General features: G+C 36.3%; 1 protein-coding gene and 1 long non-coding RNA gene across 7 annotated transcripts; one reads left to right on the top strand and one right to left on the bottom strand.

Annotated features, from left to right (window-relative positions):
• Nucleotides 1–2307: 2307 nt before the first annotated feature.
• Nucleotides 2308–7329, bottom strand: LOC127798067 (ABC transporter F family member 4-like). 6 transcript variants are annotated; one of them, XR_008022324.1, is made up of 5 exons: nt 7163–7329; nt 6970–7054; nt 3757–6035; nt 2839–2992; nt 2308–2775 (listed from the first exon to the last, which is right to left on the bottom strand). XR_008022324.1 is itself a non-coding variant. In XM_052331364.1 (4 exons), exon 3 carries the CDS (start codon nt 5975–5977, stop codon nt 3776–3778), a length of 2202 nt encoding a protein of 733 aa, XP_052187324.1. In that variant the 5' UTR covers nt 5978–6011; nt 6970–7054; nt 7163–7329; the 3' UTR covers nt 2308–2659; nt 3757–3775. The 6 variants fall into 6 exon arrangements, 4 of the variants coding, with proteins under 4 accessions (XP_052187324.1, XP_052187325.1, XP_052187327.1 ...); XR_008022323.1 differs by having other exon boundaries at nt 2308–2659; XM_052331364.1 differs by lacking the exon at nt 2839–2992 and having other exon boundaries at nt 2308–2659; nt 3757–6011.
• Nucleotides 7330–7565: 236 nt separating this feature from the next.
• On the top strand, nt 7566–8058 carry LOC127796381 (uncharacterized). The gene is made up of 2 exons (XR_008021998.1): nt 7566–7722; nt 7813–8058. It is a non-coding gene; the product is annotated as an uncharacterized LOC127796381 (long non-coding RNA).
• Nucleotides 8059–20239: the final 12181 nt, after the last annotated feature.

The raw sequence follows: 20239 nt of genomic DNA, 5'->3' as shown, positions 1-20239 counted from the left end.
GCCCCCTTCGTTTCTAATTTCCAAATATGGACGTTACGCCCCTTCCTTTTCTCATAACTACTTATAGCACCTTTGTTTTAATACAAAATTCTGACTTACGTATTTAGGTAAATTTCACTAGGCCTCTTTTTCTCTTTTTTTTTTTTCCTTTTTAGTTTCATTCTCAAACAATCTATTTTGTTAAGTAAAATTATGACGCTAAAGAAAAGTGTAACAAATTTCATCCAAAATTACTGTGATTTAAGTTTAATTTTATGGAGACTGTGTTATTTAAATTAATTTCTAACTTAATTGAATAAGCTATCTAAAAAAAAAAGATAAATAAATTATAAAAATTTTAAATATTAAATTGTATGATGGAGATGAGAAGAAGGAATTTAGAATTAAAATTGTTGGTGGTTGAGGAAATAGATAAGATAAGAAATAACAAAAATGATGAAAAAAAAAAATTTGAGAACATGGCGATTAAAAAAGGAGGGGAAGGTGGAAGAAAAGACAACAAATGTAGTAAAGGTCCACAACGGACAAATGTCCAATCTTAATAGAATAAAATAATAATCTAAATTTAAAACTAAATAAAAAGGTAGGTGATCGAATTAATAAAATATAAATTTTAGTTTGAAATTAAAAACAACCATGGGAGAGACTAGTATTTTTTTAAATTTGAGTATTTGCTACATTGTATTAAATTAAAAATAGATCTTCTACTATATTCTGTCCCGTAAATTTATACAAAAAAAAATGTATAAACAAAACTTCAAAATGACATTTCATATTAAAACATTTTGAAAAATCAAATTTACTGTAACTTAGTATAGATATCTTGACGCAAAATATTTTATGCGAGTAAAACTTATCATCATCCAAAAGGATAAGGGTGTGCATAAAATCAGGTTAACTAATTTAACTGAACTGCAATTCAGTTTGGTTATCCATTATGAACGGTTCGATTTCGATTACCAAATATTTTGGGTAGTCGGTTCGATTCTAGTATTTGGACAAAAATAACCACAAAATTGAAATGATCGACTTGAGATGCCAAGACCATGTCACCCCCCCAACCCCCTTTGTTACCCAAACCCAAGTCCAAGTCTAGTTATTTCTTCTTATTGCACACCGAATAGCCCACCCAAGATCGCCTCACCCTCCACATGTCATGGAAGCATTGAACCCTAGGTCATTGGTCGAACGCCTTCACCTCGTCGTCGGAGTCGAACGCCTTCACCGTTGACTTCTTTCCCACCCAGCCCCCTGCACACGATAGCCCAACAATTACCCCCATTTGTTGAAGCATCGAACCCTAAGTCACCAGCTAACCCTCACCTCGTTGTCTCCATCGAAACTAAATGCCTTCATTGTTAGCTTTTTCCTTACCCAACACCCACCCTCCTTACACCAATAGCCCAAGAGTAGTCATCATTTACCCGTTGAAGGCAATAGCAAACCCTAACCCCTATTACCCTTACCTTGTCATGAACGATCTAGTTGGTTTCGCCATCAACAATTTGAGAAGGTAATACAATTTCAGGTCTTTCGACAACTTAATTGTCATGTGGTTTTGTCATGTCCAATTTGGTTGAATTCTCTTGTTTATTTAATCTTTGATACTTTAATTTGGATTAATTGTTTCTCTTTCGTAGATGTGTAATTAACTTCAACATAAGTATATACTCATTACTCTAGGTGCAATTTAGTTAAATCGGTTTGAAAGATGTGTGATTAGCTTCAGTAGAAATACATATTCATTACTCTAGGTGCAATTTGGTTAAATCAATTTGGAAGATGTGCCGATTAAATCAATTTTTGTTTAGGTTCTGTTCAATTTTTGGGCTACGTTTTCAATTCAATTAGTTCAAAATCTAAATTGGTTAGTTCAGTTTCAATTATTCAGTTAGTGTATCAAGTCAATTTGATTCGATTATATCCTTAAATTCGATTTGATTCGATTAACTAAAATTGAACAATTTAATTCGATTATAATCGAATGCTCAACCCTAAGAAAGGGCAGACCCCTGCATGGGTTATATATCATATCATGTGCTGACAATTAAATAGAAATAATTAAAAGCTAAATTCATGTAAACAATCCGATCTTGGTAAGATTAATAGAACTTGTAATGATGATCATGCACGGACAATGAATGCGTTGGAATGCCCTGGTTGGTTAAATATAGACCAACATAATTTCGTACCCGAAAAGACCATATGCTTCATATCCAGTCCCAACCGAGAAGAAAAGAGATAAAGAGTTGTGGACGTAGAAAAAGAACAAATTTCTTTGAAGGGTTACAAGATCACATCATCTGATAACAACAACAATGGCAGTAGCAAATCTTAATCTCGAGTACATTAGACTTTTGTCTTATCATTTAGCTTTTATCTTATGTATAAATCATATCTTCATCTTCAGTAAGATGATGGAAGAATAAAAACTAAAACCAATTATTTGTTGGGTTGTATGCTTTTACAACAGGGCATATATATGGAGTAACAAATAAAAATAACGAAAAAGAACTCACGCCAAAAATTTCTCCATGGAAGGTTGCATGATTCGCCAAAATCATACAAGGTAGGGGAGGTTTTTCTTCCTCTTGATGGCTTGATTTTCTCAACCGCTATCTTCCTGACCATGGCTACTGCTCAGCTGTCGGACCTAGTCCTGGATACAGAATGGACTGAATATCAGAAATTTTGCCCACAACGTATGAGAGAGAGAGAGAGAGAGATTAAATTCTGAATGAAGCTGCTAATTGCATGAAAGTAGTCGGCAAATACCTAGTACTAATCATTTTGGTACAACATATGTATAAGAATTGCTGATGAGATAGTGGCAAATACCTAGTACTAATCATTTTGGTACAACATATGTATAAGAATTGCTGATGAGATAGTGGCATATTAAATCAGCTGCAAAACAGCATCAAATTGGAACAGTATATGACAATACCATGAAAGGGGAGACATGCTGCTTAACATATCATCAAGGCAGTGCCTACATTTGAAGTGAATAATTATAAGGAAATAGAAAGAATAGCACAAGGAGATGGTATAATAAGGGGAAACAGAATTAGAGAATAAGAGAGAGGGTAATTCTAACCATTGCCCTAAGTGGCTACACTTGAAGCAAATAATAATTATAATGAAATAGAAAGAATAGCACAAGGAGATGACAGAATAAGGGGAAACAGAATTAGAGAATAAGGGAAATCATTTGAGGCCTCTTTCTGTGTACACCTAGTCATCTACCAGTTGCACCCGTCTTGTTGCCACTGACAGTTAATATTACTGATTGATTAGCTGGTTGCACTTTGAGGAAACAACCACGTTATTAAAATACATACACAGAAAAAGAATTAAAAAAACAAATAAATTTGTTAAACAACAACAACATATCTAACCTTTATCCCACTATGTGGGGAAATTTGTTAAACATTAAAGAAAAATTAAGTAAAAAAATGAATAATTGTAATTTTTACCATTGACCTCAGGACTTCGTTATTTACAAAAAGCATGTGGAACACAAATAACTTGTATCAAGTTTATGCACAAACCACAACGAGTTGTTCAGGACACCACTAAAAATGAACATGGTCAAGTACAAAAATGAAGGGAAAAATTCATGAACAAGAAGATATAAAGTCAATGACACAGTTTATCATCCACAATACAGGACTAATGAGATCACAGGGAAAGAGGTTCAAAATTGATGCATGTATGAACATGTATGATGTATTTGTAACTTAAATAAATTAATACCTATTGCATGTAGGCCATTTTAATCCTCAACCTCTGCTCTAATTTCCTTTAGTAGCTCTTCCTTGTATTCGTCGAAAGTGCCAGGGAAGGTCCTCACAGTTCCATCCTCCACCACCCAAATCTGGCTTCTTTCTTCATCTTCACAAACCCGTGATATTAATCTCGAATCATGGCTAACCAAGACAACTCCACCTGTGAACTCATCAAGTGCATCAGCCAGTGCATCAATACTCTGCATATCCAAGTGATTTGTGGGCTCATCCAATAGCAAAATGTGCGGCTTTGACATCGAGATTGAAGTGAAAACAACACGAGCTTTCTGACCACCAGATAATTTTGCAATGGGCGTGAGGTGGTTATGACTAGGGAGTCCAAATTTTCCAAGCTTTGCACGGACAGCCTCTTGCTTACTCAATCCCTCTTGATCAGGATGAAGCCGAAGAAGATACTGGACTGGTGTTTCACCCATTGTTAGAAGATCAACAAAGTGTTGTGAATATCGCCCAATCCTCAATTTTTGGCTCCTCCTCACTTCGCCCTCACTTGGGAACAAGTCCCCAGCTAGAAGATTTAGCAATGTAGATTTCCCAGCTCCATTTGGTCCAACTATAGCGACACGAGTACCCATATCAATACCAACATCAACATTAGAGAGCCTGAAATCCTCCCTGTTTGGATAACTGAAGCTGACTTCAATTAGCTGCAAAAGTGGGGGGGTGAGCTCAGTGGGTTCAGGGAAATGGAACTCCACAGTGTAATCTCTCCATTTATGGGGGGCCTCCTGCAAGGGTTCATCGTCATCAACCTTGCCCTTTGCCTTACTCTTTGATGCTTCTTTGGCAGCAGCAAATTTAGCTCGACTCTTGACCTTCTCTTGCTCTACCCGATTCCCAGACCTCTTGGCAGCTTTGACCTGCTTTTCATAAATCTCAAATTTCTTGTTCATCTCTTTTCTGCGCTGCTCATAACCACTTTCAAAATCATCAAAATTCCCACGGTACACGTGAAGTTTCAGGTCATGGAGGTGAATAATCTCGTTGCAGACTGTATTAAGGAAATCACGGTCATGCGAGACAACAACAAGAGTTTTCTTCCAGCGGCACAAGTACTCCTCCAACCAGAGAACAGCCCGCAGGTCAAGATGATTGGTTGGTTCATCCAACAACAATAGTGTTGGCTGCACAAAAAGTGCCCTAGCTAATGAAATTCTCATCCTCCAGCCACCACTAAATGACTGGGTAGGGCGGCCCTGCATTTCTTTGGTGAAACCCAAACCAGCAAGAATTTTTGATGCCCGAGACTCGGCAGCATCAGACCCCATCAGCTGCAATTTTTCATACAATTCAGCAAGTTTCTCTCCTGCATCATCCCCATGGCCATCATCATTTTCATCCTCAAACTCCGCAGCAGAGGGTGCATCTTGCAAAGATGCAGCCTCGCGTCGGAGATTGATGAGCTCCTCATTAGCCGAAACAACTGCTTCAAGGGCAGTTTTATCATCACCAACAACCTCTTGTTCAACCAAAAGCACATCTATATTTTTAGGAACTGGAATCTTTCTCCAAGCTAGGAGCTTTAATAGGGTAGATTTGCCCTTTCCATTGGGTCCAACCAATCCATACCTCTTCCCATGAGATATTTTCACTGATGCATTCTTTAGAAGTTCTTTCCCACGAGCTGACACAGAGAAATTATCTACAGTTATATCTTTCACATTAGCATCAGCTTCATTTTCACCATCCAGAATAGATGCACGACTACCAATAACAACTGTAAAGGCATCATGATCATCCTTTAGGGCTTCCTGCTTGGCCTGCTCGGCAAATTGGGTAACTAGCATTTCCTTCTTTTCCCGTTTCTTCAATTCTTTATCAGTTATAGAAATGTCAAGAGACTTGGCCTCACCTCTTTGCTGCCTGCCAGATTTATGGACATCATTCTGTTGTTGCTCTTCTTCGGAGTCATAATCACCATCCTCATCTGAAGGAGGGAGATCAACGCCATCCATATAAGATGGTTTAACAGGTGCTTTTGCTTTGGGCTTACTAGAACCAGAGCTCAAGGAAGTTGATCCTTTCCTGGCTTTATCAGGTTTCTGGTCCATGCTCGCAAGCATGGCTGACACAGAGAGCTTTTCTTTCTTCCCATCTTTGGCAGAATCTTTGCTGTTGGCCTTACCTTTGGCTGCCACTCCACTATCATCGGATTTTTTCTTTCCCATCACAATGTTTTGGCTTATCAGCAATATACTGAAACTGCAGCAGTAAGAAATGAGTAACCTGCATAAAATACCCATTAACCAATCTCACATGAAATCAGATTATGAAATATAAAAAAAAATATATAGAAAAGCTTCAATGTCGTTAGTAAAAGAAGAAGTAGGGTTTTATCCTCAATGTCGTTAGTGTGTTGTTGATCCAACAAAAGCCTACCACAAACAAAAAAACATTTTATAACTTAAAAAATTGTGGGCTTCGCAGATCTATATAGTGCTGAAAAATCATGCCCAGCGGCTGAATGGTTTGCGCTTATGTTCTGCAAGCTGGTTATTAATTTCCTGATAAGAAGGAACTTATAGATAGTGCTGAAATCTACTCAGTTAATATCAAATTGGTAGATAATATGATAATTTTTTAATAAGATGTTGAAAATTATGTGATTACTCAAGCTTTCATGGAATTCAAAACTTCAAAGGCAACAGAATGTGATATCAAAATACATGTTAGACCACTGAACATAAGAGTTTTCCTTTTTTTTTTTTCTTTTTTTGAGGAGAAAATATAAGTCTTCTTTCTCTCCCAATAATATGTTAAATGCAAGAAAATATCAAATAGTAAGAATGTTTGCATTCAGGAATAAATATATAGGCCAGTTCCAATGACATAACCAGGCTCGACTCTTCACCAGGCTTCAATTTGAAAACGGATGCTTTGATACTTTGGGTAGGCTAATGTTCAAGAAAAAAGGATACGTTCTGCTAGAATTCATAAAAAAAAAAAAAAAAAAAAAAAAAAAATTATTCATAAACTCCCTTTACCATTTATTGAACTATAAATGATGAAGTAAACGACAGCACATAGGAAAATCAGAGAACTGTTCATTAAGTTAAAAAAATCAAAATCAAAACTAAAAATTAAACAAGTAACCAGAGAACTAGCCAAGCAGCTTTCCATAGCAGAGATAAAAGCAAGTTAAAAACAAAATATGCTATACCCAGATCTAAATTAAAAATCACCGTCAACGATGATGAGGATGGCCGTCGAACGGAGTTTGTGGCTACAGAGGAGTTGCCGCGTTGCTGAAGAGAGAGAGAGAGAGAGAGATGTTTAGCATACAGATTACAGCGTACTAACCCTAACCCAAAAACGAGATGAGTCATACTTAGATCTGAGAAGAAAGTATATACCTGAACGCGCAATGATGACGACGACCGTCGACGATGATGACAGCGGCCTGCGGTGTGGTTACTGGAGAGAGACAGACTTGAGATTGCGGGGGTGGATGGAGAGAAAAAGGCAAAATGAGATTATTTACGGTGGCAGTATTGTAACTTGCTTGAAACCCAAGGTTATTCCTAAAGGTAGAACTAAGCGGGTGTTAATCGGGCAGAACGAGTTAGAGGCTACTAAAACCGGCAAATTATTGGAGTTTTACCCCCGAACCCATCCACATTCGTCTGTACCCATTTAAAAGCTCTAAATCGGTGGGGATTAACGGGCCGGGGCGGGGCGGGTCCGAACCGAACACTCTCCGCCCATTTGCCATCCCATGGGCTAAAATCCAACCATGAGCCATATCTGGCAGGCCCATTCGTCCATATATCACACTAGGGTTTGCTTATAAATAGCACTGAATCCTCTTCTTTCCTTTCCCAGTCTCCGCGGCCCTACGAAACTTTGCATTGGAACGAGTTTAGAGATAACCCGAAAGCGGCTGTTACGGTGAAACGCCACCATGAGAGCTAAAGTACACGGCTCTGATAGTATAGTCTTTTCTATTTTCAGTCTCTTCAACATCAACTCTTCGTTTTGGTCTAATAACTGTTTTTGATTACAGTGGAAGAAGAAGCGCATGAGGAGGTTGAAGAGGAAACGCCGAAAGATGAGGCAGCGGTCCAAATAACAATCTCGGGCCTTGGCAACGGCAATTTCTTCTTCTTTCGGTGTCGTCAACTTTTCTTTTCTCGGTTTTAGTATTACGTTGTTAGGTTTCGCTCGTTGTTTAGTGTTTCTGATACAGTTGATATTTGGATTTGTGGCGGATTCTCTGATTTGGCATGAATGAATTTCGAATTATCGCTAATACCGCTTGGTTACTGCAAAATTTTCTCTGAAGGAGTAATTTCGTGTGTATTGATTTGAATGTACAATAGCAAAATTATACACAAAGAAAAGATAAAAATATGCCTAAATAATAGCAACCTACCTATCTAGTAACCTGACTTAGGAAAAACATCCTAAGTAATAAATCAAAAGCAATAAGTAAAAAATATACAGAGAATCAAATTAGATAGGATCTTGATTCTCAACGCCCCCTCTCAAATTTGAATAGAAGTTAATCATTCCTAATTTGTTAATAAGATTTGAAAATTGTGACATACTCAATGATTTAGTAAAGATTTTGGTTGGTTGATTTGATATTGATATGTGGGAAATGGGAATCTTGATTACCCTAGCTTGAACATTTTCTTGAATAAGATGACAATCAATTTCTATGTGTTTTGTTCGTTCATGAAATATCGAATTGGAAGCTATGTGTAGAACGGTTTGACTATCACAAAAGAGCTTAACCGATTGTGAATGTTTTATTTCAAGATTATGTAAAATGTTTAGGAGTCAAGTGACCTCATAACAAATAGATGCCATGGAACGATATTATGTCTCTGCACTTGAGCGGATGATGGTAGCTTGTTTCTTGGTTTTTCAAAAAATGACGGAATTCCCAATAAAAACACATCAGCTTGTGATTGACTTTCGTGTGTCTCGACATCATGTTCATTCCGCGTCACAAAAGATATTCAACTATACTAAACTTGTGGATGAGAGAAAGATACATTGTCTAGGTATTTTCTTAATGTAGCGTGGAACTCATTGCGTCGTTTCTAAGTGTGGAACTCAGGACTTGTCCATAAACTGACTGAGAATGTGAACAGCATAAACCAAGTATGGTCTTGTGATGGTTAACTAAATCAATTACCCAACAAGTTTTCGATAATAGGAGGGATCTTCAATACAACTAAGAGATAAATTCTACTCCATTGGAGAATTGGTAGGCTTCGTTGTCAAGTTTCTCATGTCTTCTAATATTTTAAGGGCATATTTCTTTTGTAAAAATAACAATTCCTTGTTTTAATCGAGATATCTCTCTGCCTAGAAAATATTTCAAGTTACCAAGATCCTTAAACTTAAATTGCTGCATGAGATGAGCTTTAATTTATTCAATTTCTTATAGATTACTACCTGCCAAAATGATGTTATCCACATGAATACGGGGGGCAATAAAGGAAGTACCATGGTGTTGTACGATTAAGAAGTGATTTGATATGGATTGTATGAAGTCCACAAGGATGAGGACTTTCAATAGTTTTATGAATCATTGACGAGAAGCTTGTTTAAGCCCATACAAAGATTTGTGAAGCTTGCATACATGTGTCTCCCTCTTTCGTCCAAAACCAAGATGTAATGACATGTAGATATCTTTTTTCAAATTACCATGGAGGAAAGCATTGTTGATGTCTAGTTACTGAATGTGTCAATTCATGGAAGGTGCAATAGCAAGGAGTAAGCGAATTGTAACAAGCTTGGTAACGGGGGTAAAAGTTTCACGATAATCAAAGCATTCAATCTAATTGTAACATTTTGCTACCAAGCGTGCTTTATAGTGTTGGACAATGTCATCAGCATTAAATCTGATCTTGGATCCATTTGCAATCTATGGGTATCTTGTTTGAAGGCAAAGGTTGGAGAGACCGAGTGTCATTATTATGGAAAGCACGAAGTTCTTCATCTATTGCAAGATGCCATTGATAGGTTGGTAAATGAGGTAGATTCTTTGATAGCTAAAATAGAAGTGATGAAAGCACAATGGATGGGAGAAACTCTATCACAAATAAAAACATGAGACAAGGGGTGAGGAATACTTGAGGTTGCACTGCAGTCAACACCAAGTGAGATGACGGTAGAGAGTAGGTAAAGAAGCTTTTACATGGTACTGTTGAAAGTAGTTGGGTGCTCATGTGGGTCGGTAGAGTCGAGTGTTGGGTGTAGGAGAGTCATGTGGTGCATCAAGTAGTGTCTTAGTGGCAAGTTAAAAAACTGCAACATCTTGAATTGGCGATGCGAGAAGGAGGATCAGATTTGAAGGCGTGGTAGTGGGCAAAGCTAGCATCACACCAAGTGAGGTTGGGTGAGGATCGAATTGGGCTGAAGGCATTGTGGCTGGTGAAGGCGGTGCTATGGCACATGGGTTGGGATTGGCAGGCACCATGGTGGGAAGAATCAGATGTGCAGGCCCACGATGGGAAGGATCGAGTGTGTTGGTGAAGTAAGATAGTAGCAGAAGCATAAGGGAAAACATGTTCATGAAAAAAGACATATCGGGAAAGGAAGATTTTTATGGTGGTTAAATCATATACTCGATGACCTTTGGTACCATAAGGGTAGCTAAGAAAGATGCAACAGAGAGAACGAGTATCAAATTTGTTTGGTTTGTGATGATGGGTAGAGGCAAAACATAGACAACCAAAAACACGTAAATGATTACAAGTGAGTGTTTTGTGAGAGACTACCTAAAATGGTGTTTTGCCATGAAAAATAGGGGTTGAGGTATGATTGACTAGATAAGTGGCGGTTAGGATAGCATCTCCTCAAAAACTTTTGGGAATGTTGACTTGAAAAAGTAAGGCACAGGTTAAATTGAGGAGATGTCGATGTTTTCATTCAACAATACCATTTTGTTGAGAGGTTGAGACACAGATAGTTTGGTGAATAATCCCTTTAGCATGATATGTGTTTGGAATGGTAAATTCAAGGCCATTGTCACTACGAATAATTTTGATGCGAGAATTAAATTAGGTTTGAACAAGGTTTATAAAAGTAAACAATTTATAGTTTTAGATTTGGTAAGCAAGAGATAAATTCATGTACATCAAGAAAAATCATCTACGATAGTAATAAAGTATTTTGTCCCTTGTAAAGATGGGGTATGGTAACCACCCCAAATGCCAATATAAATTAACTCAAAATAAGATTATGTGTCAATGGAACTAGAAGGAAAATGTTGTTTGGTTTGTTTGGCAAGTGGACAAATAAAACAATTATTGACAAAATCAACTTTGACAGAGTCTAAACATAAAGAAGTGGCTTACAAGCTTTTATTGGACCAATAACCAAGACGTTGGTGCCAAAAACAATAATTGATGGAAATGGTGGTGGCAACAAAGACAAAACACTCAGCATACTTCGATTCCATCCAAATACTAGAGTCCAGCTTGGTTCTGCATAAGACAAATGTTGTTGATAAAGGTTGCATAACACGAAGAGATTTGAGTCAATTTAGCCACAGATATCAAATTGAGTTTAAAAGAAAGAACACAAAACACATTATAAATAATTAGTTTATTAGAAAATTGAATTGTCCCTATATATGTGACTTGAGTAAGAGCATGGTTTGGTAAATAGACATAACAATTGGTGATAGGCATACTATTGGTAAAAAAAAATAAAGGGAACAAACCATTGATCAGTGGCTCATGTGTCAAAGATTCATCAAATTCCCTTACCATATATGTAAAAGTTATGAGGGATACTTGAAAGGTTACTCACAGTTGACACTTGATCGGCAACACTAATTGTTTTGGTTCAAGTAATAAGTTTAAGGAAATCACGATATTGTTTAGCAATAAAGACTATAGGAGGAAGGGGTAGTTTTAGTCCTGTGAAGAGACATTTCGTTGTTTTTTTATCTTGAATGATGAGGGAAAATATCTTATTCACGAGCAGTAAGGGATCCATAAGTAAGATTTGCCCTCGAACTCTGACATAAACATGATTGAGTTTCATGAGAAATTGAATAATGCGTTGTGTTTATCGGTACTCCTGCAAGTGTTTTGCCATGTCGCTATTAGTAGATGAAAAAGGGCTTAGAGCATCTTGTGCATCCCATAGGCCTTTTAATTTGGTGTAGTAGTCACTAATGCTCATGTTTCCTTGAATGCACTCATGAATCTTTTGGTCAACATGAAAAAGATGCACACTATTTGCATGAGAGAAACGTTCTTTCAATTCCAACCAAAGAGGCATGCATTGTCATTATACATAACACTTTGAGCAACGTTGGGTGAAATAGTATTGAGGATCCAATATTTAATGAGGAGATTGCAGCGAGTCCCTTGTTTGTGTTCTTTGGTGGATGTTACTGATGGCTCCATGATGGATCCACCTACAAAACCATCATTGTTCTTGGTGGTAAGAGTCATAAGCATGGCATGGCTTCAAAAGGGATAGTTGTTATTTGTCAATTGTTGAGACACAAGAACTAAACTTGGTTGGTTAGAGTGATGAAGATAAAAGGGGTCACTTGGATCATCGTACATGTTGGAAGAGGACGTGATTGCCTTTAAAGTTCAATCATTTTTTTGCCATGGTAGCTAAATGGAATGGATGCTTGGAGTTGAGTGGGTTATGAAGATTTTATAGCTCTGAAGTGGAAATGGTTGTGATGATTCAGATCTAAAGCAACGAGATCTAAAATGATGTGAGCGAGTCATATCTGAGGATGGTGGCGGCCACAATAAGATCGAGTGGCTAACGATCACAGACGAGGCAGATTCGGCAAGATCTAGTGGCTGGCGGTTGAATCTAGGCAGGCTAGGTGCAGATATGAGCTGTGGTGGCTATTAATGACGGTGTATATGGGTAGAGTAATAGGCAACGGTGCAGATCTGAGCGATGGCGATTGGTTCTAGGTAAGCATGCGACAAATTTGAAGGTGGATCTGGTTGGAGTTGTTTTAGTTGGCACAACTGAGTGACGCAACAAGTTGGAAGCAGATCTAAGAAAGGGGGCTACGAATTGTAGGCAGTAACAAATCTGAGGCTGGGGGTCCCCAGATCTAGGTGAGTTAGGGTCGTCAATCGAGAAGGTAGAGGCGGCTGGACCATGAAGATGCTCAAAGCACGATGGCTGATGTAAATGAAAAGTTGATTTGAGGCTGTCGACCAAGAAGAAGAAGAAGATTCGGTGAAGATGATCGACAGTCATGGGTGAGTCAAATTCGGTGATCGGTAGTTGCAGCCACGTAGATATGGTCGGTGTGAAGCAAGGTGATGGAGTTGTCGACAAGATATAAGAGGTCGCGACAGTTGAGCAACGATCAGAGGCCATGAGTGGCAACAGCATGGTAGAGAACGATCAAGAGAGACTGGACGAATTTGTGTAGCAGTGGCCGGACAAGAGAGACTGGACGAGCTCTGGTTTTGAATGCGCGATGAAGGCGAACGATAAGCATCTGGAGAGAAGACCCAATGAAGGGTGTGTGGTAGAGAGTTAGGATATTATAAGGATGATCTGCTCTAATACCATGTAAAATTTATTCTGAATGAGTAATTTTGTGTGTATTGATTTGAATGTACAATAGTAAATTTATACACAAAGAAAAGATAAAAATATGCCTAAATGATAGCAACTTGCCTATCTAATAGCTTGACTTAGGGGAAACAACTTAAGCAATAAATCAAAAGAAATAAGTCAAAAATATACAGAGAATCAGATTATGTAGGATCTTGATTCTCAACAGTTACAAGTTAAGGCTCCGAGTGAATTTCATATGATCTGGCTATTTCATGTATTTGTTCAAGAAAAGTGATGTGAAATAATGATTCAATATCTACGTGAAGATTGTGGTGCTTTGGGATGTCTTGAATGGTATGGGAAGCGGGATACCTGTGCTGCCTTTGGTTTGCCTTGCCACGTCGTTTGTTTGTTGCCTGTGATTGTTCTGTGCTTTATTTTGATTATAATTTTGGCTGCGAATTGTGGTGGCTGCTGAAGATGAATGCCCCTTTGCATGTCAAATGGGATTCTGTGTACGCTACTACTATTCATCGTAGTTGCCCATGGGATGAATCTGCCATCCATTGCACAGCCAAAATATGAGATATGTCGGTTCTTTTGACTAGGGGTGTTAAAAAAATTTGCTAAAATGTGAATCAACTGCACCACACCTCGTTATTTTTTTAGGAAAATGGTTTGAGATGTTTTAAAAAAAATCATGAATCGTACTATTTGTAATTTGATAAAAATATTTTTGACTTTTAATCGAATTGCCCGGCTAATTTAATATTATGAAAATTAAAAAAATAATTAATAATTAATTAGTTATGTTAGGTGTTTGGACTTTAATAATTAATAATAAATTGATTATGCTTGGTGTTTGGACTTTAATAGTTATGGTATGTTTTGAGAACATGTTTAAATTTGTATTCTTATTTTTGATTAAGTTGTAATACCCTAAGTTGCATTTTATAAAATTAAGTTTATTAATTCGGTTTAAATGATTAGTTTATTTAGTTTAAGTATATTTATATAAAGCATGTAATTGAGTATGCAAAATATAAATATAAATATGTATATAAGTATGTATAGCTATATAAATAGAAATATGTAATAAATTCGTATGTATGTATGTATAAAAAAAAAATCAAGAAAAATCCGAAAAATTCGGAAGTTACAGGCAGCGCGCATGGCCGCCTGCGACCGGGAATTAATAAGGCTAGGGGGGGTTTTTAATGGCAATTGATCGGTGGTATGGCCTTCCCGGCCACGTGGGCTTCGATTTGACATGAGCAGCGTGCTTTTTCGGCTATAAATAGCCCAGTTCGCACAAGCCAATCCATTCAAAAATTGCGAAGCTTAGGTCGGTCGATTGGGAGAGGGTTTGAGAGATTTGAGAGTAGGGTTTTGATCTTCAAGTCGCAGGCATCGTTTCTGGAGAGTTTGGAGGCCAACGAAGCAGCGAAGAGGGAGATCCGAGCGTCGCCGAAAAATCGCGACTTCGCCAAAGCCGAGAGTTCAAGCCTTAAATCGAGGTATTTCGAGTTATTTTTCTTCAATTTTGATGTTGTATTTGGGTTCTGGAGGTCAAAAATAGGGGGGAGAGAGCTTCGTATTGAAGCTCGAAAGCTCGGAGGGGCCGCCGGCGGCCAAGGGGCCGTCAGAGAAGACGACCCAGCACTGGCGTGTGGCTGCACGCGCCCGTGAGTAGGAAGATGGCGCGTGCAGCCCACGTGCCCATTAGAAAAATAGAAAAAAAAAGAAAAAAAATGAAAGAAATAAAGAAAAAATAGAAGTAGAAGAAAGAAAATGTTGTAAAAAGTTTTATTAAATCAGAAATTTTATGTATGTCATATTTTGTGAAAAATATTTCTGGAAATGCTAAATTTATTAATTATTAAATAGAATTTTCTATTATGGAAATAGAGAAAAATAAGATTTTTAATTCCGAAAATTCTAAGAAAATTTCAGGATATTAGAAGTATTATGTAAGAAATATTAGTGAAGAGAAATCTAATAAATTGAAAGATTAGGTAATTATTATGTAATAATTACATATTTAGCTATTATGAAATAAGGGAAAATAGGAATGAAAGTTAGAAAATTACAAGAAAAATTCCAGAATACTAAGAATATTATTTAAGGAATATTGGTAAAAAGAAAGTAAATTTTTATGAAGCCTAGATAATTATTATGTAATTTTGGAAGAAATAAAGCTTAGGAATAAAAGAAAAAGGAAGAAATTATGAAAAATTAGCAATTGGTATTCTAAAAATAAATCTATGTTGTAGGGGTCCTCGTGAGCAAGGAAATTAAGGGATAGCCGCTTGGCACGTAGATTGAGACATTAGCTGTAAGTATGCTGCCTGAATTTAATACAGTTATAAATGTAAATGCTTTTATCATATTGGCATGCTATGATATGAAACCATCATGTAGACTGCATCAATGGCATGACTATGAAATGCATACCTGCACAATGATACTGTTGATCACATGCATATGAGGTCGTAGGGAGTACGAACTGACACCGCTGGCCTATCAAGGGTGCACCCATACACTTCGGCTTCGAAGAGGTGACCGCTAAAATGATAGACAGCATGAGAGGTGTAGTTGACACCTACGATGAAAGACATTGCATACACTCATAGCATTGCATTTGGTATTCTTACTTAGATGATTCATCATCTAACATGGGTTCGCCCCTGGAACATTCAACGTTCCAGTCGGGACTTGCAGAGATGATTTAGAGAGTGGTGATGTGTAGTGACACGAGACATCAAGATGCGAGTAAATGTACCATGTTATAATATGATTAGTTTAAGATTTATGTATATTATTCCGTCATCAAACGCTTTATGTATTAACTTGTATTAAATGCCATATACGATTATTAAATTATGCATGAGCAGGTTTGATTCAGCTTCCGCTTTACATTTATTTCTAGTCTAGATATCTCATCTGGCACTAGATATGGTCTTAGGGAATTTTAAAATAATGTTCAAAAAAAAAAATTTAACCATATTCCTAAGGCATAACACGCCCTGAAGAAGTGGGTTGTTACATAAGTTGTAGTTTGTTTAAATTATTTACAAATATAGTTTTTTTTTCTTTTCAAAAAGTTAATTTTATAGTGAAAAATTTTAAATATATTAAAATGATTAACCAAAAAAAAATTTAAGCCTAATTTGTTAATCTATCGACCCTAATAAAAAGCTCACTCGAACAAATTGAGAAAATCGCACAAAATCATATCATATTTTGTTATGCAATTTATGGAGATCAAATCAGATTGCACAATTTGAAGTAATAAAAAAATTACATATATAAATTAGCGTATTAAAAATGGCTTAGACTGATTAAATTGCACTGTAAACACCCTTACTTTTGATGATGGAAGAACTATGAGAGGTGTGGCCAACAGTTTTACATTGTTTTTCATAGGCTATGTTTGGATTGAGAGAATGGATGGGAGCTAAAGGAAAATAATTCTGTCGTTTGGATTGAGGGGGGGGGGGGGGAGGCGGAGGTGGAAGGAATTCCCATGTTGGATTTAAGCAGGAGAAAAAGGAAGGCCTCGCTAATTTTTTTTGAAATTTTTGTCCCTACATATTTATAATTTTGTGCTTTTTTTTTGGCTAATAGAAATAATGTCCTAATTTTATTGATTGGATGTAAGAGTGTGTTTGATAAGAGTAAAAAATGGGGGTGGAATTCGAATTCTATATAAATTTCAAAAAAATCTATCAAACAGTTTTTCAATTTCACGGAATTTGAATTCCATCTTAGTTCAAAAAGTGAAGATTTTTCTTGAAATCTAGAAATTAGAATTTTTAAGGGTTGGGGTGAGAATTGAAATTCCATAGAATTAGAATTCCACTCTCATTTTCCACCTTTATCGAACGCACCTTAATTTTATTCAAGATCTGAATCCGATTACAGAGTCGTATGTTTTTGTTGACATAGCATGTCACTTAATATTTTAAAATATTTGAGTGAATCCTACATGTATAAGTGTAAAAAGAGTAAAATGATATGTTATGTATATATATATATATATATATTTATACAAAGAAAAAGGAAGGCACGGATGGACAATGATGGCAACAAAGAATGGCGTTGAGCTAGAGGCAACGGTTGATCTAGAAGTTGGAGGCGACAATAGAGGCCAATCTAGAAGCTTGATGGTCGATCGTATGCTGTGGGGTCAGCTTAAGTGATCGACGACAAGGGCAAGGCATTCGATAAGAGCAGAGAGCCGTCGATCGACCCAGATTAGAAACTAGAAAAGCCAATTGTCATGCAACAAGACAAAAACAACAATCATTGGGCTTTCTCCTCCTCTTTTCAAATCGGCCTCCATCATTACCTTTAACTTTCAAATCGATCGCTACCTCTAGCCCAATGCAATCGTCGTTCGCCTTATAGTCGGCTTTTCTTGTTTTTTGCCTCATTAAACTACCTTTTTGTTTCCTCTTTTCCTTTTTCTTCTTTTTATAAACATTTCTTTTCATTTTCTTTCAAAACTCCCTAAAAATTTGAAGGAAAAGAAATGGAAGAGAGGGAAGGGCTTGTTTGGAAACAATTTAAGGTGAAAAAGGGAAAGGTAACCCTTCTTCCTCTCCATTCTTTTAAATAATTGGTCTTCCTCAAATCCGTGTATGAAAGAGAAGCAACTTATTTTAATAATTTTATGCTTATTTGATTGTGGTGTGATAAGTGTCTTTTATACACTTATTTTGATCTATAAACTTAATATTTATATATTCAATGAGCATGATTTCTACTTAATTTGGTTCTATGAGTTGTTATGTAGATGTGAAGCATGTGTTGAAGATATTTGGACGAAAAAGATTATTCTAACGCATGATTGGAGTTGAACTCAACATGGATGAACATCTATTAAGGGTCGATGTTGAGGAAAAGGTAAAGCATCGGAAGGAGGACGTCATTGGTGAAGTGTTGGAAATCAAGAAGAAACGGCTCACAACGCTGTCGCGCAAAACATTGTGTGGTAGGGTTGTGGTAAGAATTCTTTCTTGTGGCTCATGGTATTATCACGCAAAGCATATCGTGGTAAGGTAGTAGCTGTTTAAACTTTATGTGGCTCACGGCCTTATCACGAAAAGCATTATGTGGTAAGGCTGTGGTTGAAAAAGTGTTCTGTGACTCACAATCCTGCCACGACAAGTATTCTGTGATAAGGCCACGATAAGACTCAAAGCTTCGCGAAAAGATCATTTTAAGCCCATTTTATTCCAAATCAAGCAGGGATTGACTCCTTTAAGGTGCACGACTTTAATGACTTAAAAAACACCATATAAAGATTGATTCTTAGAAGATTTGAGAGTTTTTGGAGAGAGAAAAGAAGGCAAGTCAAGGAAGAAGAATGAGATTTTCTTGAAGAACTTCAGTTTTTGTTATATTTTTCTATTCTTTTTTCTCTCCAACATCATGAACTTTGTTTTTATTATTATTTCATTGGTTGAAACTATGTTTTGCTAAGTACCTTGTGACTAGGGTGATTGATAAAATCTAGTTCAATAATGGTTTAATTAAAAGTATTCGGGTTTTATCATATTCTTGTCTTTTGGGTTGATCGTTTGTTATACACTAATTCCGTTTTGATGCTTGGCCACCATTAGAATGTGTTTGTGATTTATATTGCTTTCGAGAAATTCAATATAGATTAGCACTTGATAATAAATAACATAAGGTTCGATAATAGGTAGAGATACCGTTGTGCGTTGTGAAATCTTATTTAGATGATCATTGTGGATAAATGCATGTTTGTATATTTGTAGGTTAATTAGTGATAATTAATCTCATATGTAAACATAGATTCGATTGACCATCGAGAGAGACTTTTGATTAACTTAGAATCATCGATTTTCAACTCAAAACAAGAATTATAAACCTGATTACTAGAATATTAAACCAATTGAAGAACTACAGTGGATTCTTGAACCCTAGTACATTAGATTTCTGCATTTAAAAATCTAAGGAGTTGTTTTGCGTTTTTAGTTAGCCATTCAATTTTAATTAATAGAACACCTAAAGTGAGTAATTGTTTTATTGTATATGGCTTATTAAAGTTAATAGTGGTTAAAGTAGGAATCAAAAGCTAATTCTCATGTGAACGATACTTTATTTATCATTATATTATTTGTTACGATTCCCTTCACTTGCGAAAAAGAATACACAAACATGGTGCTCTTTTTCTTTTTTATTTTAAAATATTTTTATTAAAAATGAAAAGGTACTATTAAAAATTCAACCTTATAATCCTTTCATTTCTTTTTGTTTTTTGTTTTTTTTTCGTAACTCTCAAACGGATGGAATAGGGGGTTAAGTTTGCAAGTGGTGTGCTGCAATGTTATTGTAACTCGCATGGAATATAACCAAAATCTGAAGGAAAAAAGAAGACCAAAACAAAACCTTGTAATAAAAGGCCAGTGAGCGAGAAATGAAGCGGTTAGAGGCAGGCGCGATTCAGTAACAAGACTATGGTTGGATCGAGTAGCTACCTCGCTTGTTCAGAATTTTTTTACACTAATATTATACACACAAAAAAAAAATGTCAAAATTATTTTATAATTAATATACCACTATGAAATCTAGATGTATGTAACCTAAGGCGACTCTAATTTTAGCCACCTCAGAAAATAATTTTGAAGTTTCACCAATATATAGGCATAGCTAGTAGTCTTTTTGTTTTTACCAACAGAACATTTATTCTTGTTATGCATTTTACTAAAGTAATCTATCACATATTGGAGAAATAGAAGTGAGATCTAATATTAATTTTTAGAACTTAAAATATTATGGTTATGGCAATCTGCACATATAGAATGATGATTTATCTTTATTTAGCATTTACGATGGAAATAACAAATATATATCGGCCTGATCTATTTATTGTGTTAATTATC

This window comes from Diospyros lotus, chromosome 3, assembly GCF_014633365.1.
Source record: "Diospyros lotus cultivar Yz01 chromosome 3, ASM1463336v1, whole genome shotgun sequence".
Taxonomy (NCBI): domain Eukaryota; kingdom Viridiplantae; phylum Streptophyta; class Magnoliopsida; order Ericales; family Ebenaceae; genus Diospyros; species Diospyros lotus.
Note: the sequence above shows the minus strand (reverse complement) of the source record. Positions and strands in the feature narration are given on the sequence as shown.

What these genes read in the sequence shown, in the direction of transcription:
- LOC127798067 (XM_052331364.1), bottom strand. Translation starts at nt 5,977, where the DNA reads ATGGGAAAGAAAAAATCCGATGATAGTGGAGTGGCAGCCAAAGGTAAG.